The following is a 22,108-nucleotide window of genomic DNA, read 5'->3' on the forward strand; positions in this document are numbered from 1 at the left end:
GATTTGTTGCCTGGTGCAAAACTGATGGTTTTGATCACATCCTGCTGATCTTCATTAGCAGATGGTGTGGGATGGAAGGTTTTGGTCTTTATTAAGAAGCCTATGTCTGACCCGTTGAAGATTTCATCTGTAGGTATGGGGAAGTGAAGGAAGTTCTTGTTTGGAGCTGTAGTCCTCTCCACACAGATGTTAAGCTCTTTATTCAGAAATATAGCATACTTCATTTCCCCTGACCTGTTGGGTGGGTTTGGTTTTTTTCTTTTATAGTACTTGGCAAAGAGCCTAGGTTTGGATTCAGTGGGGTTTGGCTACCTCCAGACAACCTTTGGTGTTCTCCAGCTTGTGGGAGGTCCCATTTTCGGAAGGTAAGTGAGAACAATTCTCATGACCCTTTTCATAGCTGAAAAAGGCCAGGCGTTTTTATACTTTAATAAAAAACTGTTTGGTTCGTGGTCCTGTTGAAATGTTTGAAGATTTCATAAATGGGCAAGGGGAAAATAAATACTATAATTAGAAATACCGCAACATAGAAGCAGCCTTTATATTAACTTAGCTTAGTTTTAATGACACACATTTAAGCGTAACAATATACCGGGAACAGGCTTAAACCATCAGAGTCCTCAGAGTCCAGGTCCTAATGGCTTAATCCTGCAAATGTTTTATAGCTGTGTGTAACCTTAGAAGTGTCTTGTGACTGGGAAATCTAAAAAAAGATGGTATTTATTGATGTTAAGTAGAGCTGTCAGTGAAAATAATTGAGGATCATGTTATTTCTACAGCTGAATCTCACTGTATCTACATCAGTGCTTAATACAAAGCTAGACTTGCATGACTTTAAAAAGTGATGCATCGATAAGCTCGTCTATCAAAAGAAGAGACGAGGGAAAAGGTTCAGGTTTTCTGCCTCTCTACCCCATGGGACATAGGCTCCTGTTCCTAATGAAATGTAAATGGACCAAAAAAATTCAAGTAGTGGGGGAATGCATTCACAAAAAGCAGAAAAAATGTGAAAGAGCAATGTAATCCAGTGCTATGAAACTAAAATTAAGCTCAGAAAATCTAGCTTTTCTTCTTAGTCCTGCTACTGATCCACAAAGTAATAAATGGATACGGAGCTGGTGTGTGCCTCTGTTTTCCTGCATGGGATTTACCATTCTGGTTGATGTAGATTGTGAGCTCTACGGGATCCTCTGGTACATGGTGTGCAGATCCTTCAAGGATCTGATCTCTAAAAGCCCTTGGACACTACTATAATACACATTTTAAAATCAATAACTGTAACACTAAATTCTTCAGTGCAACTTGGAAGAAAAATGTGTTCCTAAGAATGGAAGTGCTGCAAAGGCCCCAATTTGTATGCTTTTTCTATCTATATGAAAAACTAGAGTAATATTTCAGTTCTGGATCTGGTGCCATCTGAAATCTGGTTTTCCTCCGTGCATGGCATTCACTGATGTCCAGAAGAGATGCTGAAGAGAAGGAAAATGTCAAACCAGAATCTGTCTGGGTCTGCATTCCCACTGGTTTAGATGGAACTGAAGGTGTATGTTGCCAGACTGAAGCCAAAACTTGCAATGTAGTTTTGAGATAAAAAGGCTTTTCCTAGACATGAGGCTGCTTTGACCTCTGTCTGAAGGTGAAGTGAAAATGAGAAGAAAGGGTATAAGAGAAAAAACGTGTGGTTTAGGTTAGTTTTCCTTTTGCTTCTTGTCTGATGCTGCTAAACAGCTATGAAGAGATGAAGCACTGAATTTACTCATAAGAAACAAAACCAAAAAAGCCCTAGACTGTCTGGTTAATCATGGTCTTTAGGTTACAATCAGCTAATATAAACTTCTCTGGCTTTCAGGTAGGCAAAGAAGTTCTGACCTGTACCTCTTCCTCCACACAAACCCCTTTATGCTTAACTTTGTAGACCAGTGTTGGCAAATTTTTTGGTTGTTTCTGTTAGTGTAAGCATAACTAATTGCTATGCAAGGTAACATTTATCTACCAACTCTAATATGGAACTTCAATAAAAAGAAGGAAGGAGTACTTAGGGTGAAAAACTTCATCTAAGGCCTATTTTATGGTCATCTTAGTCCCAGTTGCTCAGAACCCTTTCCATGGTACTCTTGGACATTGTCCAACTTAGCTTTTTTAAGTATCTTGGAGTTGAATAAAACCAGAACAAAAGCCTCATCTGGCTGTTCTGGATTTTTTCCTCAAATAGAAGCAAATTTGAGTCCCTGTTGTGAAGTCCTTATTGAACCTAAATAGAAAGTTATTTATTTATTTTCTTTAAGTGGTGCTGAATGAGAAATGTTGCTTTGAACATCCTCTGGAAAGCCATTGGAATAACTTCTATTATTCTGTTATAACTTTGACCTACTAACTAAAAATTAGCTAGCCTAATTCCCTGGTCTGAACCAACTCAAAGAGTTGCAGAGTATAATTGGAGGGTGCAGTCTGCTCTGAAGTGATAATACTGGCTGAGTTACTGAGCTGCCGTAACTGCATCTGCCTGTGGCTGGTCTTCAGCAGCTATGAAATAGCATATATTCATTGACATGCCAGTGGAAGGGACTTAAGCAAGCACATGTTATCTTGTGCTTACAAGTGGTCTGGAGACAGGCCGAGTGATGGCAGCTGTCTGCACATTCCCCTGTTACACCAAACTGTCAGTACCCACGTTCCCAGGTGGGCAACTGGTGCTTCAGCACTGGTCCTTGCACTCCTACTCCAGACAAGGCTTCCCGTTTTGGGGGGCTTCTTTTGGGGTATTTTGGGGGTTTGGGGTTTTTTTTGCAAGGCAAGGTTTTGTATTGCCAGTAGTCAGCAATGAAGTAGAGGTTACCCAGTGAGCTGAGCTCTGCTGAATATCTAGTCCTTTTCTGGGAACTAAGCACTTCTGAGAATCTGATCAGTACTTCCCATGGTGGATAAATGAGAGTGAGATGGGCATCCAGCTCTGCCCATCTGGGTGCATCATGCTTGCAATGACCTGCACTGTCCCACTTCTGACAGCCTTGTACCATTTCTGTATCAGGTTTGCAGATCAATTTGGCACCCAAACTGCCTTAATTCTCTCCTGTGTGTCTGGAAGTGCCTTCTTCCTGCTCATGTCCATCTCCACCAGCATCCCCCTCCTCTTCCTTTCCAGGCTGCCAGCAGTGTTCATGCAGGGGCTACCAGGTAAGGTCGGATATGGCTGAGTGACTTTCCAAATTGTTTTTATTACACAGTTCCTCTTGCTCATGTTGCTGGAAATCAACAGGCTCAACAGCATGAAGGAAGGCAGGAGGAACATTTGATGGTTATTGGGTGAAATGGTGAGAACATGATACAGCAGGTGTATTGGTTATGGAAAGCAAGGCTGGTAACCTGTAGTCCCAGGTCCATTCTCCTGTGTGATCTTGAGCAAATTGCTTGGACTACACCATTCAGATGCAGGTGATGACTGTGTGCTGGCAGCAGTGCTATCCCAAGTTCTCAGCTGCATTCTGGTAACCAGGATATTTTGTAGGAGAGCTTTTCTCTTCCTCCTGGTAAAATGAGCATATTAGTCAAAATGAAAGGTGGTTACAAAAATACCTTCCATTACTTACCAAGCTGTTCTGCTTTACAGAATCACAGAATGGTAGGGGTTGGAAGGGACCTCTGGAGATCATCTTATCCAACCCCCCTGCTTGAGCAGGGACACCCAGAGCAGGGGGCACAGGAACGCGTCCAGGCGGGTTTTGAATGTCTCCAGGGAAGGAGACTCCACAACCTCCCTGGGCAGCCTGTGCCACTGCTCTGTCACCCTCACAGGAAAGAAGTTTTTTCTCATGTTTAGCTGGAACTTCCTGTGTTCCAACTTGTGCCCATTGCCCCCAGGCCTGTCATTGCGCACTACTGAAAAGAGCCTGGTCCCATCGTCCTGACGCCCACCCTTCAGATATTTATAATTATTGATAAGATGTCCCCTCAGTCTTCTCTTGTCCAGGCTGAACAAACCCAGATCTCTCAGCCTTTCCTCATAAGCGAGATGCTCCAGCCCCCTGATCATCTTGGTAGCTCTCCGCTGGACTTGCTTAAGCAGTTCCCTGCCCTTCTTAAACTGCGGGGCCCAAAACTGGACACAGTTGGCCTTTCCTAGACGTTTCCAGTAAAGACCATAGAACCTTTAGCTACTAGAAGTCCATGTAACTTGTGCAAGAGGGCTCAAGCTGATAGGGTGTTAAGGGTCGTCTTCCCACCTGGGAAGTGGTTTACTTGAGTGGTTTGAGCCTTTAGTTTCCTGCAACTGAGGGACTGAACAAGTTCCGCTCAGTGGTGTGCACGAGCATTTGCCCTGGGGTTGCAAGGACTGTTTTGTGGCAGGCACAGATTCTGAGGCCTAAAAATTTATACCCACTGCTCAGACCCTGTGACAAGTTTCTTTCAAGGGATTTGTTTCCCTGCAGGTGCTCAGAAGGTTATTACAGACCTGACTACTCCTTCCCAACGTGCTGATGCTTTGGGGAAGCTGGGTCTTTGCTTTGGAATAGGCATCATCATTGGCTCTGCCCTGGGAGGTGTCCTCTCCACCAAGTTTGGGTGAGTGGTCCACTTGTTCTGCGTTGGCCTTGTTGCAACCATTGAGGGAGCTGCCTAGAGGTATTCTGCTTCCCCCCAGCTTTTGATGGTATCTTACTGCTGGTGGTAGTAAGGGGCTGTACCAGAACTCAAAATTTTGCTTTCCATCATGTTACAACAAATTACTCCCACGGTTTTTAAGAGGACCTTGTTGAAAAACTTATCTTCTCTCTACTTAAATTGATTTTAAAATAAGTTGAAGTGAGAAATTAAGTCTGTCTGTCTCTCAGTTGTCTTCTCTTTGGAGTGGAATGTGCTGAGAAGCAGCCCATATTGCATCACTCACTTCTAAGACACAGGGTTGAACAACTGAGAAATGGAAATCAGGAGCAGTGTGAAACTCATGGGGAAACTGGTGTGCTTGGAGGGTGCTCAATATAGAGCAAGACCTTTGGAAAGGAGGAAGCAAGCTTGGGACAGCAGGGGTAGAAGTGTGAGGAGGTCTAGCCCTGTCACATGAAGATGAAGCACAGGCCTGCCGCTTGCTGGTTTGCTTTGCATGGCCTGGCCCCTTTGTAGCATGCTGCCTCTTTCTCTTATGTGCTGCAGTAGGAAAGAAGTGCCTGATTTTACTGTATTTACCACTCTGTTTATTATTAGTAAAGAAAGCTCAAAAGCTGGTGAGCATCAGAGAACTTTGCAGGCAGGGAAGTGCACGTGGCTGTCATCTCCCTGGAAGATTTCAGCATTTCTATGGTAGGGGAAAAAAATCCTTTGTCAACTTCTGAGCGTTTGTTTTGCTCTATTTCTTTTATTATGGACACTTGCTTCTGCAGATTCAGGTTAGCATGGAAATAACTTTTTTGAACCTTTGCGAGCATTCTAGCTGCTCTGCATCGTAGGACAGAGGCTAAAAATCACGCGGGGAAGCTCTGGTTTTCAGGAATTGGGCTCGTCCTGGAAGGCATCAGTGTCGCTGGTAAGTGTCAGTGTCCACCAGGTGTCACCGCCGGCGCTGCTGCAGCCGCCTCTCACCCTCACAGCGCCCCCGGCCGCCCTAGCAGCCTGTGTCCCACCCCTCTCATTTGTACAGCAAGGCTAGCTCGTTAAAAATCAGTTTGCATGAACCTCAGGCAGCGAAGCCAAATATCATTGATTTATTTTTTTTTTTCATGATCCTTTTCCTAGCGTCATAAGCACTGCGGGCTGTATATGGTGCTGTATCACCTGGGCGTTTTGCATAGGGCACACTTGGTTATGGTGTCAGGCATCATGTGTTGGTCTCTGAACCCCGTGGTGTGTCCACATGCATTCAGGTGCTGCAGTGATGCTACTTTGCATCTCAAATCTTTGTAAAGCTTCATCGAGTAGAAGACTTTAACCTCGCTGCCTTAGGGAGTAGCCCCTGAAAACTCTGTTGCTGTACCTTGGCAGTGTTGGGACAAATTAATTGCTGCAGACAGTCTCAGGAGTTTTCTCCCTCTCGCTTGAAACCTCAAATTGTTTTCCTTAATTCTTTTGTGGTCGGTGCCCGTTCTGTGTTGGCCAATTGACACAAGGCTGGCTGGGAGGATTAGTTTTGTCATTGTTATACAGTTACTTAAAATGAAAATTGGGGATGTACATAATATTAGTTCAGGATTTTAAAGTATTTATAGATGTTGATGGTCGAGTGGGGTTCTAGTAAGTACTATTTTTAATCAAATAAAGTGATTGTATCCCTCCTCTGTGTTAACTGTAAAGGTTACCTCAGTTCTCAGCTTAATCTTTGGTTATATGCCCATACTTTAATATCAACATTCAAGTAGCATTGTTACCTAGCAAAAATCTATGGGGTTTCACTTTCCAGCCTGTGCATCAGTCGTTGGTTTATAGAAAAATCAGCAGTGGGAGAGAATCCCCTGTTTCAGTTAATTAGTTAGAGACACTTGAATGCAGCCTGGCTTTTGGAAGTCAGGGCTTGGTGCTGTCAGACAACAGGAGGCTTCCCCAGGTTGCTGGATATTTTGAAAGCTTCTGGCCCTTACGTTTTGTGCCTGAAACATAACGCTGAGAAAAGCGAATGTTGCCCGTAATTATGGGGAAGTAAAGGACCTGCACCTTGAAAAACTACATAGCTTTTGACTTTCCCATGGCGGGGGGTTGTTTCCCTTGCATCCGGCGGAGGGCAGCTCAGGCTCGCAGATCACATGCTGGTGCATCCCATCGCAGCGGTTTTGGGGCTGCTCCTGCCATCCCACAGCGGGGCTGGGGCAAGCAGCCCGTCTGCCGGCAGCATCTGGTTTTCTCCACGAGGATCTGTGCCTCCCCCTGGAAGGATGGTAGGAATTCCCATTAACAAGGGGCAAATCCCAGCGTGCTGGCAGGATCTTTCTGACCATCCTGATGTGCAGAGAGTTGATTTGATTTTATAAAAAGCAGCTCTAGGCTGAAGGACTGCACAAGGAGGCCATTCTGGGCAGCTGGTAGCTACCTTTGCCACAGCCAAATCCCACCTTGCTCTGACATGGTGCTTAGCTCCTCTGCCAGATTTCTGTGCAAAGATTAGAGGAGTAATCTACTAATTTTTAGTATTATGGCTGATATTGGTGGTGAGTGGGAACTCAGCCCTGTGAGCAGATGAAGACAGCTCTGTGCCATGAAACAGCCCCCAGAACATCCCCAGCACCTCTGCAGCAGTGACCTGGAGGAAAAGGAGTGGGTGTTGCATTATGGACATACCCAAGGCTCCTTGGCCCTATTGCCATGTCCCACAGATTGCCTGTTAATCACCCCTGCCTGCTTCCCACTTTTCTACAGCTGTACTTGGAGCTGCGTAATCACTTCCAATTTTTTCATAGAAGAATGACCCAATCTCCTTCCTTTGAAAATAAGAATTTCTGCCATGTCATGGAAGAGCAAAGCTGGAGACTTCTGTCCACTCTGCATTCTTCGTTCTCCCTCACCACAAAGCTGGCCAGCATTCCCCTTCTGTTGTTGATAGCATTATTCATATGTTAGCAGTGGTTTGTATACAAGAGAGGGGGTAGAAATCAGTCTCAGTTCCTCAGCTGATGTCATTTTGGTATTATTCCACTGTATTGTTTTTACCACTGATGTACTTGACCTAAAGAGCAGGTCTGTTGTTGTTTTCATTGTTGGAATATTATTTGTCAACCCTTAATAAATAAGGGAGCCCCAGGGAAGTTGAATGGCTTGTTCTGATTTGCATAAGATTTTTTGGATGTCAGACCCTGATCTCTGCTCCTAAGCTGTAGCCACCAGCTCCAGCCCTTCCTCTCCCTCTCTCTGAAGTGCTACAATTTCCCCCCATGTTTTCAAAAACTTCAAATGAAGTAGTAGCAAAGGAATGGTGACTTTTAGTCAGGTCTGGACATATTTAATCTGTGAAATGTGGCTGTGCCTTTTGCAAATCAAGGAGCTGCTTACTAGCTGGCTTCACCCTACTGAATTTAATTGCTGGAGACCTTGCTCTTAATACACAGCCCTGTCCACTCACCTCTGTACAAACAGTGCATACAGCTTTGAAGAAGGTGCTTTCTATGGGCAGGGTGATGACCAGGCAAATTTATACCACCTGAGGATCACATATAAGCTGATTCATTAACACAAGCATTTGCAATCTTAACCATTTGGAAAGTGTTTTCATGTTCGTATGCTTTTTTTTTTTTTTTTTTAATTGGTGTTTTCTGGTCAGTTGGATCAGGATTGTAGATATAAAATACCTAGCTTGAAAATAACTTCTATAGTTCAGCTGAGGTCACCAGGTTCTTGGAGAGTCTGCAAACTGCATCACAGCTCATCCACACAAAGTGACTAAGAAAAGGAGCTCTATTTGCTCTCTGCATGTGTGCCCCCCTCCCTGTACGCTTACTGGAAAGCTGTTAGGGGACCACAGGCTGTGGGTAAGTGTGTACCCCTGGAGAGAAGTGATATGGTATTTGTAGTAGGCTTTTGCAGCAGCACTGTGGGTGAAGGGTGAAAGAAGAAGGCTGGATTAGTCTTCAAAAGTGGAGAGATGAGCCTAGGTAGCTAATTACAGAGAATTCATCCTTTCTTCTGGGACTATGATTAATAACATTTGGCTTCTTTCTTCTTTCTAACAAGGACATACAGAAGCTTTGCTGCATGACCCAAGATTTGTTTGCTTTCTATGGACAAGGAGAGGTTTCTTCATTTTAGTGACTCAGCTGTAGGCTTAAATCTCTTGGAGCAATTATTCTTTTGAACTTGGGATTTTCCTGGCCAAACCCCTTTGGTCTCTTATTTAATATTATTACAGCAGGCTTTAGGGATAGGTTTTTTTCCTGGCTGTGCTATTATCCTTCTATCTCCAGGGGAAAAGAAGGAGCTTGTTTGCCCGGAGTAGAGAATTGCATCTCTTTTCAATAAGCCATTTGAACAATGTCCTCTGGCAGGGAATTTCTCATCACTTCACGGCAGAGTGGAAAGACTGTGGGTGTTGAAAGGGCTGAAGGTTGGGAGCTGGGAAGGCGGGTGGGAACGTGGCAAAGGGTGAAAGGGTTGCACTCTGTTTCGGGACAAAGCAGGGCATTCTGCTGCTGGGAGCTACTCCTGCTCTCTTCCAGTAGAAACAGTGGTATTTCTCTGCCTGGGATGATGTTGATCAGCCAAGCAACATGGATCAGTGACACTTGTACAGGCGTTGCTTTGTCCTCTGTATTAAGGGACTCTGGGGAGAGGGAGGTGGTGTCTGCTTGCCAGTAAGTCATCCGCAAGCTGCAGTGTGATCTGTCGCTGTCGGTCAAGCTCTGTGGTGCTTTGGGAGGCATGAGGAAGGAATAGTGAATGGACTGTTTGTCAAGGAGCTGATGGTTTGGGGAAGGTGCAGAGGACCTCAGTTGTGACCTTCTGTGAAAAATAAACCAAAACAAAACAAGATCCAGAGATTCTTTTTCTCATTTACTCTGCATGACAACAATCATAGTTTTGAAAGCCATGGTCCCAAAGATTGTCTGTAAGGTCTGTGTTATCTGGGTCTGGGTAGAGGACCATGCATATCATCCCTCCACAGCTTCTTGGTTCAGAGTTCAGGTCTAGGGCACTTTTCTCCCTTCCTCTATTCCCAGCACCAGGGCTTTCTAGTTCTTATGACTTGTTTAACCTTTTCTTGAACTTAAGAAATGTCTCAGTGCACTTTGGGTGGAGTTCACCTAATCTTAGACATCTACAGTGGAGACAGCTACACCTAAATTTGCTGCTCAGACTCTGTGTGGTTAATGGAGAGGTACAGGTACTTCTACAGCACAATTCTTCACCTCATGAAGCAGGCCTGAAATAGCTCAGTGAACAGACTGCTTCGCAAGCTTTCTGTTTGCTTAACAGCTGAGTCCCAAAACTCCAGCTCTGGTAATCAACACATTGTGCCTGTGGTCACAGTCGTGGAGTTTGATGCTGGATTGTGAGTGTACCAGAACTCACCAGGATGCAAACCCTGAGCACTTTCCCCTGTCTGTGCTGCCTTTGTGCAACAGACAAGTCTGCACTAAGCTCATCCCCAGCCCTTCCTTCCTGCAAACCTCTACTGCACCTACCACTTCTGGCCACCAATTTCAGATTTGGGTCCGCTGGCTTTCTCCTATTTACCCACTGGTAAACTGGAGGTAAATACACTGACACTGCAAAGGTGCCCTCGTTCCTGCTGTGCAGACCTTCAGAAAACCTGGCGCTTCCATCCTCTCCCTACAACCCCTGGTCTGAACGTCAGTGGAGGAAAGCATGATGATGGGGCCAAGAGTTCTTCTTTGGTCCTTCACCCATAGGTGGGGCCCTTTCCCAAGAGAGGAAGAGTGGGGTTCAGAGCAGGAGCTAGCAGCTCATGGGAGGGAGAGCCCAAGTCTTGCGGCTGCCCTCAAGGGTATGGGCTATGGCTGAGGAGGGCTGGGCTTGGTTTGAGTTAACAGGGTGCTGGTTGACAGCCCCTTCCTGAGCATTGTCAGGAGCTCCCAATTTTCCTTCAAACCCCTCATTCTCACTTAGCTTTCTGCAAGGATTTGGTGGGAGGGCTGTGAGTGTGTCTGTGCCAGCACACAAGGGATGTCCACCTGTCCCTTCTCCCCACAGCACCCTCCTTCCTCCCAGGCATCTCTGCCCTCTTGGTTATCTGCTTCATCTTCCTGAGGAAACCATGATGAAAGGCAAAAAAATACCCCAAAACCCATAAAGGGAGACCTTCCTTGTGTGGCTCGTTTGTGCTGCTTAGACAGAGAGTTGGGTTTTGGGGGCTGCTGGGAATTGACTTGCACCAGAGCCACGGGAAGTGGGGCTCCTGGCATGGTTTGCCTGGTGTCCCTCTGGGTTGACAGTGGTTACCTCAGCAGAATGACAGGAAATAAAAGGGGGGGGGGGGGGGGGAATCTATGGGGGAGCTAAGGAAATGTCCTTGCTGCCTTCTCCACCTTACATCATGCTTGTGCATGGGGGGAGGCTGCCCTGCCTTGCTGCCCCATGCCTGGAGTCAGAAAGTGAGGGGGCGTTGGGTGAGCGAAACCCTGTTTTGTGTGCACGGTGGCTAGATTGCAATCAAAAGTGCGTGTGTTTGTGAAGTTACCTCTGCTAAATAATTATGGCTGTTTGAACACCACTCCCCTCAGCCGATGCTTTGAAAGCTCGGGGTTTCTGTGCGGCACAGTGCCCTGCCTGGTTGATTGTTAGCTGTGTTTCTGCAAGGTTGCATTGAGGTGGTGGCTGATTTTTCTTGTCAAGCCTGGCTTAAATGTGCCAAGTAATAAGTGTAAAAAATGAAAAAAAACCACCCCCAAACAACCCAAAAAAACCCCACTCAAAACAAAAACAACAGAAAACCCAAACTGGAATTTTATGGAAAGGCACATGCTATTTTGGGTCTGGCTCTGCTAGCAGAGGCAGCATCGAAGGGCTGAACATGACCATTGCCGTGGAGGTTGCACAATAAGGCAGCCTCTGCTCATGACTCACTGGACCTTCATCTGCTTTTCCCACTCCTGGAATATTTCTCAACTGGGCAGCAAATCCAGCCATATCACTCGGGATCAAAATCTATAGAAATACTGTTTTCTTTGTTAACAGAAAATAGAAAGCACAGAATAAGCTGTGGTTAAGTCCCTGAATTGGGATTTGGGACTTGGCTCTGCTACAGTTTTCCTGTGATGTGAGTAAGTCATCTTGTCTCTCTGCACTGATGTTCTTCATGCATAATACGGGGCAATGAGATGGTTTTTCCTTCCCTCTCCCAATACATTTACAATATTGCTATTTAGATTATACAGCCTTTGGGATGCAGACTCTCTCTATCACGAGGTGTGCTGATGCAAATACCTACTACCTTGGGGAAATGTATCCAGTTTTTACTGGATGTATCCTCTTCTTCATTCCCTGGTGTCCTGGGTAGGCAGAGTCTTTGTGAGCCCAGCTACTATCCTGTGTTTTGGGCTTTTTTTTTCTTTTTTTTTACATCATTTATCAACAGCAATAGTCAGCCTTTTGGTGTTTCAGAAAAGCAGCAGAAGGCTGGGGGCTGAAAAGCAGGGCTGCAGAGCTGAGCCCAGCAAGAGCTAGCAGAGGGACCTGGAGGGCAACATGGGGCGGCACAACCTTCCTTTGTTCATGCCTGCACATGTTCATATGGACAACTCTACATTTCCTAATCCTTTAGATCCAAAGGGTCATGCTTCCATTTCATTTTGATCTGCTTTGGTGAACAAATCCAGCCTTGTGGTGAGCTCAGGGCAGGAAGGATGTGGTGCTTGTGTGGGAAGGACTATCAGACAAGGGAGGGAGCGAAGGTCGGGATGAACGGAAATGTGCAGATTTGGCATGTGAAGGGTGGACTTTGAGGAGTTAGGATTTGGGGACCTGAGGAGTGAAGCTCTGCAGGAGAAAGACTTAGTGCTAAAGATGTAATCTAAAATCTAAAAGATGTATTGCGTCATCTGGGGCGGTAAGATTGGGGCAACAAGGGGCTTGCACTGGAAGGAAGTAGTTATTTCCAAAATGGACCTTAGTTTGCTATAGGGGAAGAAAGGAGTCAGCATATCCACTGCTGCTGCCCTCCCCTGTTTTGTTCCTGCCTGAAATATGGCTGCTGTAAAGGATGGGTGGAAAATCAGCCCTTTTGGAGGAGTTTGGGGTTGGGTATTAAACCCTTCCTGGTGCTTCTCTTGGCCATTGCTGCCAGATGGATGGGACAAGCAGGAGGCTGCCAGGTGGATGGGGAAATGCAACACACTGTTGTCACAGGGTGCTGGTCCATTGTGGCCCTGGGTGAAGGCCAGGCTGCTCGGATGGGGTGCTCAGAGGGTAATAAAAAGTGTGTGACCTTTGCATGAACTGTATCAGCTTCCGTGGCCCCACCCGGGTTTTTATTTCCTTGCAGGCTCTTTATGAAGCCCTGCTCCTAGGCAGCCACTCCACCAGCCAGTGAGAGCCAAAGGTATGTGAAGCATCCAGGCAGTGAATGCAGCCAGAGGGCAAAGGAGTTTCTGAATGGCCATCTCCAGTTAACTCTAGCTTGCTGGGGCTTGTCTTTTTAACCTGACAAATCATGGGTATCACAGCCAAGGGAACATCAGAAATGTTCTCTGTAGCATTCAGAATGCAAGCTCCAGACTGCTCGGGCTGAGCCCTGTGCTTTGCCAAGTGGTGCAGCAAATGCCCTTAAGCACCACTGGCAAGCAGAGGTGCTGATCCAAAGGGAAGTTAATGCTAACGGTGTGATCTGAAAGGCTGGACGCCAGGGTGAGGGTCTACCAGTGCACAGTGGCACAGTGCTGTGTGTTAGGCCAGCAGCGGGTCTGTGCCATAGCACATGCAGAAGCACTCCCAGTTTGCCCAGCTGATGTTTGCAGGAGGCAGGGCAACATGCCCTGTAAAGTTGTATCCCATTTTGGGGGATATGGAGTAGCAGCTTTAAAGGAGTAGCACGTCTCATTGTAATTAACTTTCTTGGGAGGTGGCTTGGACGGCCTGGGAGAGAGACAGACCCTATACACTCGTTAGAATCATTTGCTTTGCTTTACAAACACCTAAAGGGGCTCTGCTCTGCTCTCCAACTGTCCTCTAAAGCAGAAGCACAGCGATCAGGCTTTCCAGAAATGACTGTGATTTTCTTTCAGTCTCCCGCTTGGGATATCTAGCGTAGATTTTCAGAGGATAGGAATTTAGCACTTTTGGAAATCTGGTCTATTTAAGGTAGTTCAGGATCTGTAAACTTTGAATGTGTTTGAGTGTCTGAGGTTTTCTTGTTTACTTGTTATTACAGCAACTGTTGCCTCGATTTTAATTTATTTTTCTTGGTGGAGATGGGATTATACATCTAATCCTTTGTGGTCTGTATGCAGTATTAACTTTCTCAGTCTCACTAAATATTCCTTTATTCCATGATATTCTAGGCTGAAACTTTTGGACTAATTACTTTACAAAACTTCACTATGAATCCTTTTGAAATCTGCATCATCTTTAGTTTTATGGGATTTGGTTCATTTCTCTTTCACCCCAGGATATGTGATCTGAGACTTATTGAAGTTATTGGAAGTGTTTCCTTTGAGTTTGGTTTTAAATCAAGCTCTGGGTAAAGAAATTTGTAAAGGAAGGAAGGAAACCTAAAAGATTCCTGCAGGATATTTCTTTTAAAAACCCAAATAACTAGAAATCACCTTGGAAAAGCCATCTGGGGAGCATCTGAGCAACGCTTACAGGAGGCCAGAGTCTTAAATGCTGTTCTCAGACTTTAAAAAAAGGGTGGGAAGAAAGACAGTGATGGTTATTAAAGCTGAGGGTGCTCGTGTGTCAGATGTTTAAGCTTACTTCCTACAGAAGCTTAGAAAGGCTTGCTCCTGGTATAAAGCTGTATAACAGATTATCTCTGTTGTGTGTGATGGCTTTCCTCCCCTCCCCTTTCTAACTGTTCAGACATGGTTGGATATGAGACAGACGATGGATCAATTCTTCTGGCTGATGTTTTCTAGTGAGTCCTGGATGTTTCCTGGTCTTCCAGGAATTACTTTTCATGTTAGAAAGAGACGTACTTCTAGATGGACCTATTGATGTTTAGAAAATAAATTTTGAAACAATTTGTTGAAGAACTTCTTTAGGATAACTGGAGGAGCCTGTGGTTGGTGACACCAGGCTCGTGCCTTGCACTACATCCATGTGTGTTCTCATTGCATACAATTATATGGTCTGGGATGTCTAATTGCCTCACTGTAATCTGTCCACCCTACCAAAAGTTGCATCATTTTGATTTTGCCTGGGTGCTGTGTGGCAAGCATTTCTCAGATGGAGTCCCTTGGCCCTTAAAGGATTAATAAAGTGTTTCCTGTGCTATTGTATAAAGCCTGATTATTATTTTTTTTAGTTGTTTTATTTCCTTGGGATGGAGTTTTAGCAGTGGCAGGGAAGAATTTGCAATAGCTAGAAAAGTACATCCGTGGCGCAAAGCTGCTCTGAATAGCAGTGGAGCTAAATTGTTTGAAAGGTTTCCAAAACACAAATGCTGCCTTGACTGTTACAGCATCCAGTGTGAGCAAATCCCATTTGCCCTTGTCCAGCTGTGCTAATTCTTCCCATTCTGTGCTGGTGAGAAGGTGGGTACCCACCAGGAAAGGGAAAGCAATCAAGAGCCACATGCGTTAGTCACCTACCTCAGCCTAACAGGACCCAAGGTCAGATGATGAAAAAATGACTGCCAAATACCTACCAAGAACAATCCAGCTAGAAGATAAGGCCTCGCTTATCTGCAGGTCTGCCCTGAGAGGGGGATGTGGCAGCAAGCTTGGCGCCAGACAGCGGCAGCATCTTGTGAGGGGGAAAGCACAGGAATGCAAATGGCATGGAGTAATGGGGCAATGAAGCCGTCTGATGGCACACCTGGCCACTCTTTTACTGTGGATGAGGATCTGTTTCTGGACTTTGGAAATGAGCCATCCACAAGTAAATGTTTAGTCAGCCTTGCAAGCTGTCTGAAATGTATGACGTGCCTGTGACAGGGTAGTTTTATGGGGATGGGGCTGACCTTTCTTTGCCAAATGTGATTCTGCTCTAAAGAAATTCTACTTGCAGAAGAGACTCTAAGGTGAGGGTAAAGTTTAGCGTTCTGTCCCAGAGAGCTGAGCTGTAAGGGAGGAAAGGGAGTCTGCCACTTCTGCAAGGATTTATAAAGGACACAGGGGGCTTTCCCTTCCATGCAGGTTGTGCCCTTCAAAACAAGCCCTGACTCTGTGGTTTTGGCACAAAACTGAGGGTCACTGTCAATATTTAGCTTGCAGGCATGAGTGGAGCTACTTGATTTTGTGTAGGGGCAGGCTTCTTGCTTTGGACAGGAGCTGCAGCTGTAACATGTGAAGGCAGGTAAAAGGCAGTGCAGTGGAAAGCAGGGCTTGGTCACAGTGCTGGAGACACCATGGTCTCTGGAGCAAATGGGGATGTGCTGCCAGACACCAAACAGCCATCTCCACCTTGAGTCAGTGACCCAGGGGCATGCTGCCAAGAAGCAACAGCTAGCTCTGTGGGGTTAGAGTGGGGCAGAGTGGGCCCCCGGGAGGCACTGGGCAGTGTAGGGTGAGGGGGGCAGAGAACACCACCAGCCAGGCACAATGGCTTGGCCAAAACCTGGTTAAGAGTAGAAAGCCAGATGTTCAGGCTTTGGCTGTTGGAGACCTGCAGCTCAGACTGTGATGGTTAGATCTGGGGCTAGGTTTTAGCTCACGTGGGAGAGGAGCGAGTTACAAAATGTGGATCTGGGTTCAGGTTACAATGTGCTCCCCAGGGCTGTTCCAGGTGTTCAAATAAGAACTTTTGGCCCAGGCCCATCTCTAATTAGGCATATTCTTTAAAAGTATTTTCTTTCCCTGGCTCCTGTGCTCTTGGCTTGTCTCCACTAGCCCTCTTTGTGCTAGAGCACAGTTTGCTGGATATATTAATTGAGCTGTTTACACACCTGGTTTCCTGCAAGAATAGACACCTAGCTCCTTCTTTTGAAAAATCTAGCCCAGAGGCTGTAAACAGGAATTGTGCTATGTCTGGAAAAGCTGAACTGCTTCTTATCTGCACTCCCTCGGGCTGTGGGAGCAGCAGCAGCAGCTGCAGACATGGGTCAGTTGAGCATGGAAACCAGCTTGCACACTGTTCCCACCAGTCCTGTCCTCCTGCCTGGCTCAGGTCGTCCAGCAGCTGAGGAGCCACCTTCTCCACAGGGTTATTCCCTTTTATTGTGACAGTGACAGGAGGGGGCCCCACCTAGCATTTGGGTCAGCTCAGATGCATATTTTGCCTCATGTATGAAAGCTGCGGATGTCATCCTGGAGTTATGTCCTGTGTAGGACTGCTGATGGCACCTTTCCTTTCTTTTCATGGCTTTACCTTCCAAGGTTAGTTTCTGTCCAAGCTCCCCAAAAGCAGTGGTGAATTCATCACCCCTTATATACTCTTCTAATCATGGCTGAGGGTATCTTTCATAACCTGTTGTGTGGCTCAGTGAATGACTGTGGAAAGAAAAGGTTGGCAAGGTGCAGATCAGAATAAACACCTTGTGGTGTCTTTGGGCTTAAAATATATAAGCACAAATGAGTGCCATTGCACAACTTTGATTTCAAGGTAGAAGAGGAGGAGGAGAAACACAGCACAAAATCACTTGGCTGTTACTGTCAAGGATTTTTTCTTCTGAGCCACGTAGTATTGGAAAACCCCATAGAGCTTCCTCAGATGCTAAAACAGACTTTCAGACTCTGCTGGAGGGTCCCCCTTCACACCAGCGTGCACTCTGTACTGCCTTAAAATAAGCCGATCTTGTGGACACGCTATCAGCTTCTGAATCCCACTTTGCAGCCATTGTTTTACTGGGTGATATTGAGTTTTACTCTGCTGCTTCATTTCTTTGCTGAACATTACTTGAACTTCATCTGGAAGATATCAGCTAACCCCTGTGTAAGGCCATGAGTTGGGATGGTTGGTGTACTGTGCTGTTGGTGGTCCACAGGCTATCAACTGTGATGCTGATGTGCTGGACCTTGGCACCTTTAACTATCTGTACTTCTTGAGGTTTCTGAAGCACTGCTGGTGAAGGTCCATGGAGGAGTCCCCCCTAGGCAGGCCCTTGGGAAGGGGCATGCAGATGCCTGGGCTGGGAATAGGGAACAGGAAATCAGATGCACCTTAGGGTAAAATTTGCTATCCAAATTCCAGTCCAGCTAGGAACGGAAAGTGCTGCTGTTCCCAAAGCACTGGGCTGGACTGGGATTACTCCAAGACCCCAAAGGGGATGCAAGGGCATCCAGTGGGGAGTGAAAGAATGCATGATATTAGCTTTCAGGTGCTTGTGCAGTGGGGGAACTCCAGCAGCTCTGTCCAGGACTGGCACAGCTCCTGATTGCCCAGCAAGCAGTGACTTCGTCATTGAACTTTATCTTGGCGTTGATTCCTGCTTGGCTGCTGAGTGTTGGTTATATGCCATAAGTGTTACGAGCTGTAAGGGCTGGGAAATCTTGGCTCTGGAAAGAGGCCCAGAAGGACGAAGGTGGCAGGTGCTTTTATCCAGGCTTGCGTCAAAACCATTTGTGGAGGAAGAGGAGAGGACTTGCTTACCTTTTCCTCCTGTGTAATCATGCCCTTTTCCAAAAAAAGAAATTGGGGCTTTTGCTAGAAATCAGTGGTAGCTGGATCCAGTGTGAAGTGGCATGACCATTCGTGCTGCGCTCTGTGCTCCTGCTAATGGTATCAAATCAAGCAGGAAATTGTTTTTGGAGCAGTGAAGCATGTTGAAACCCAGCAGAAGGCAGCTGTTTGCGTAACTGGAGTTGTGGGAGAGCTGCCTCCCTTGTTGCCAAGCGCTTGACTTCCTATGCTGGTGAGAAACCGCTTCTCTGCTCCAGGCGGCATGAGCAAATCCCCTTAGGCTTGGGAGGCTGGTCTTGGTCCAGCATCCATCATTCCTGTGGTGCCTGCCTCACCACTCTGAAAGTCTCCAGATGCTTTTCTGCAGGGGTCTGAACTACCTGATTCTGACTCCTTAGATCACCACTCATCCCTCTCCTTAAAAACAAATGGCCTGCAAAATAAAGGATTTTTTTTCAGAGTTTCAAATGCATTTCAGTTAACTCTCAGCAGAGGTCCACATCTGGCAAACAGCCTGTGCTGGAAGTGAAACATTACTTATGCCTCAATCTGAGCATCTGTGTCATGTTTTTATACCCTGGCTGGGCTTCCAGCACTGGTTCAGTGCCCTGGTGGTACTCGCAGTGCTTGGGTTGCTTTTGCAAGGGTGCGTCCTGTTTGCATCTCCTCTGGCTGCACTTCAGCAGCTCCTTTTCAATTTGGCTCTTTCAGCAGCTCCCAAGTGTCTAATAGGGGCTTGATGTTTTTGAGGGGCTGTCTTGGCATGCTGCTGCTTTTTTACTTTCTGGCAATAATGTTTGTACCTCTTCTTTCCACTCTGTTGTTGTACACTGGTGTCCAGGCCCTGGCCTTGCTTGTTGGAGGTGGCTTCATCTCATCTGTATGCTGATGGAGCCTCTGTGCAAACAGGTTGGCCTCCCTGTATTCTGCTTGGCTCTTTAGCCCTTCATCCCAGGGCAGAAATAAATCCCTACAGTACTACAGCAAGACATCATGGCCCATAAAATAGCATTGTTAACATGGGTCATAAGATTGCGTTAGCCAGAAAGAATGAGATAAATCTGTGCCTGCAGAGACAGCAATTGGCTTGATGCAGATGGGGCTTAAATTCCTGCCCCCAAAGACTGATGCTTTGGCACAGAAGGGAAGGACCAAGGCAGTGCTGAGAGGTTTCCAAAGCTGCCATGGAGGTATAAAGCCTTTTTTGTGTGCAGACTTATTATGTCATTCTTCGGTCATGCAAATGTCACCCCATAAGAAAGACTTTTTCACATTACTGCCTTGTTCTGGAAAAGTCCCTCCCTGATTATTCATGACTGCTGACTCCTTCAGCCATGTGCCCCTTTCCTAAGGGCTGTAGGGTGGAAAGAAATTCCCTGACGCACTGAAAGGCAGGAAGAAATCCAGTGCACCTGAACTGAGTCAGTCTGAAGTATTTTCATCTTTCCAGTTGGGTAATTAATTTCTCAGGCAGCCCAGTTACGGTTAGAAAAGTTGTCTGTTCTGCACCAGTTACACAAATGTATGTTGGCAATGAGACCCCAGAGTTGGGGTGATGAGCAGGGTGATTTCCATACTCTGTAAAAGCCTTGGTGAAGTAGATTAAAAACTAATTTTTAAAAAAGCTGTTGTTTCACTTTATAGTAACCTTTCAGTGTAAGCGCTTGATGGTTTCTGGGTGGTTTGGTAATAGATGATGAAGCCTTTTTATTTCCACCTGTCCCATCCATGTTTAGGATTGGAGCTGTCAAATATTTCACTGTCTAGGGCTGTTTAGTGTCTAACGTTTTTAAGTTGCAAATCCAATTCTTCTCCCCTTGCCACTTAATTGCTCCTTGTGGCATTGTTATGCCCTGCACCTTCAGTTTTGCTCATTTGGTTTGGGAGGAAGACAGGACAGGGTGGGTGGGTGCACCCTCGGAGACTTCCCAGGTCCATCCCAAGCATGCTCCCTGTCTTGCTTTTCAGCGCTACTTCTTTTCTTTGTTGCACTAAGCTGACCTTCCATTGGCCTATGTCTTTTGTGCCCAAATGAGGGGGTTAAAGAAAAGCGGTCAAAACACCCTGTTCGGTGGCTGCTTTAACTGGTCCCTCAGGCTTTGCCTGCTCCAAAGCCATCCTACAGTCTACAGTGCTTTGGCCCAAATTTCTTGGGATCTAAACTGAAGCACTTATTAAGTTGTACCCCAAAAGGGAGTCACATTTCCTGATAACAAAATACTATCCATCCCATAAAATGAAGTTAGTATGAGCCTTAGAGGCTAATATTCCTGCAATGCAAAAGAAGGAAGCAGCTGCAGAATCTGAGGAGCAATATACTAAATTAATCTCAGTTTGAAACCGCTACGGTAAGGTCTATTTTCTCAGATGAATGCCATAGTTACAAGCAAAACCATGCCTCTATTTCTCTGCTGGTATTTTACCAAAGGGTAGCTGTAGGGAAGGGTTTAATTTCTTTTGTTGCTTTATCTCTGGGAACCACTTCAGTTCCGTTTCAGTGACGTTTCTGCAAAGCGTAAGACTAAAAAAGGGTTTATTGTCTCTTTGAACTGCCTTTTGCTCTGAGGAATAAGGATATAATTGTAACGTAGGAAGGACAAACTGAACATGTTCAGGCTTGTCCTGCCCAATCTTTCCTCATTTCTTTTCTCTCTCCCCCCTCCCCCCCCCCATAGCTAGCAGTCATGATTGGGATTTTCCAACCGAGAAAGTCTTGGCTAGCCTAGGAGATAATATGCTCTTAGCTAAAAGAGCTCTCTGGATGGCTGGATGTGCAGTTTCTTTTGATGCCAGCCAAGACCAGGGTTTGCCACTTTATTTGTGTTCGCCACCAGAGCATCAATCTCTTGCTGTTTGTGTCTGTGGGATGAGTGCAGAGGGAGTCTCAGGCAGATCACTTTCATATTCCCTCTGGGATAATTTTTTCCATGTGTTTAGTGATCTTTCAGTATTTTCTTATCTTTTTCAGCCATGTTTGGATTTTATGAGAAATAGGTCTGTGGAAGAAATTAAAGGCAAATAATAACCAGACTTAAAGCAACCTGAAAAGAACATCTCTAAAGCCTTCAAAAGTTGTGGTGTTTTTGCTTTTAGGAAATCTCATTATTAGTGTAGTCAAAATATGGGGTTTGTTCGCTCTATCTGTAAATACAATAAGTTGTATTTAGTTTATGTCATTTAGTAAAAATTGCCTTTGACTGAGGCTGGTTTATCTACTAGCCTTGGTCTGAAGCAGGGATTAAAGATAAAGATGTTGGTACTGAACCTATACCATCTTTTTTCTTCAGCTGCTGCTACCCAATGACTTACTAAAGAGAAATGAATTTCGAGTCCTTTCCTGCTGCTAATCCAAATCTTTCTTCTATGGCTGGGCTCTTTGTACCAGGTGCTGCCATTTTGATGGATTTTGGCAGCCATCATATCTAGACTGCTGATGTTGGGCCTGATCCTACAAACCATTTTCAGCTCTTACTGACTGTGTCTTTTCCATGATGCCCCTGGTGGATCTTTTCCAACCCCTTTTCCATTATGCATCCGGGATTGCAGTGTTTCTCGCTAATTCCTTAGGATCCCCATGGCTTGTTTTACTTTGCCTCTGTGGTTCTTACTCAGTCCTTCCTCAGACAAGTTTCCACTGACTCAAATTTGTGCTTTGAGTCAGGGATCCAGAATGCGTCTCCGGGGTGAAGCCTGTTTCTGGGGCAGCGGGTTCCTGTGGAGCTGGGCCAGCTGACATCAGCATGCGATGGCAAGGGTCCTTGGGAGGAATTCTTGAAACAGTAATAGGGATGTCACACACTTCCCAAATTTACTTATGTGTGCTCCTCCCACCAGCGGTGCTGTAATGCACAGTGCTGGTGGTGTGTTCTCAGGGTGCTGCAAGATGCAGTGAGTTGTGGGTTTCCATTCCATCGGTGTTGTGGCTAGGGCAGCAGAAAAGGCTTCTGGGGGATCCAGGGAA

At 45.8% G+C, this 22,108-nt stretch overlaps 1 protein-coding gene across 2 annotated transcripts in view; it reads left to right on the top strand.

The window, feature by feature from the left end:
• The window catches only part of SLC67A1 (solute carrier family 67 member 1), a 63,980-nt gene that overhangs the window by 2,283 nt on the left and 39,589 nt on the right, over positions 1-22,108 (top strand). For both annotated transcript variants that reach the window (XM_075094582.1, XM_075094581.1), the window contains exons 3-5: positions 268-365; positions 3,029-3,174; positions 4,428-4,560. In XM_075094582.1, coding sequence (XP_074950683.1) covers positions 268-365; positions 3,029-3,174; positions 4,428-4,560 — 377 coding nt within the window. The remainder of the gene's footprint in view (positions 1-267; positions 366-3,028; positions 3,175-4,427; positions 4,561-22,108) is intronic.

This window comes from Phalacrocorax aristotelis, chromosome 5 (assembly GCF_949628215.1).
Source record: "Phalacrocorax aristotelis chromosome 5, bGulAri2.1, whole genome shotgun sequence".
Taxonomy (NCBI): Eukaryota; Metazoa; Chordata; class Aves; order Suliformes; family Phalacrocoracidae; genus Phalacrocorax; species Phalacrocorax aristotelis.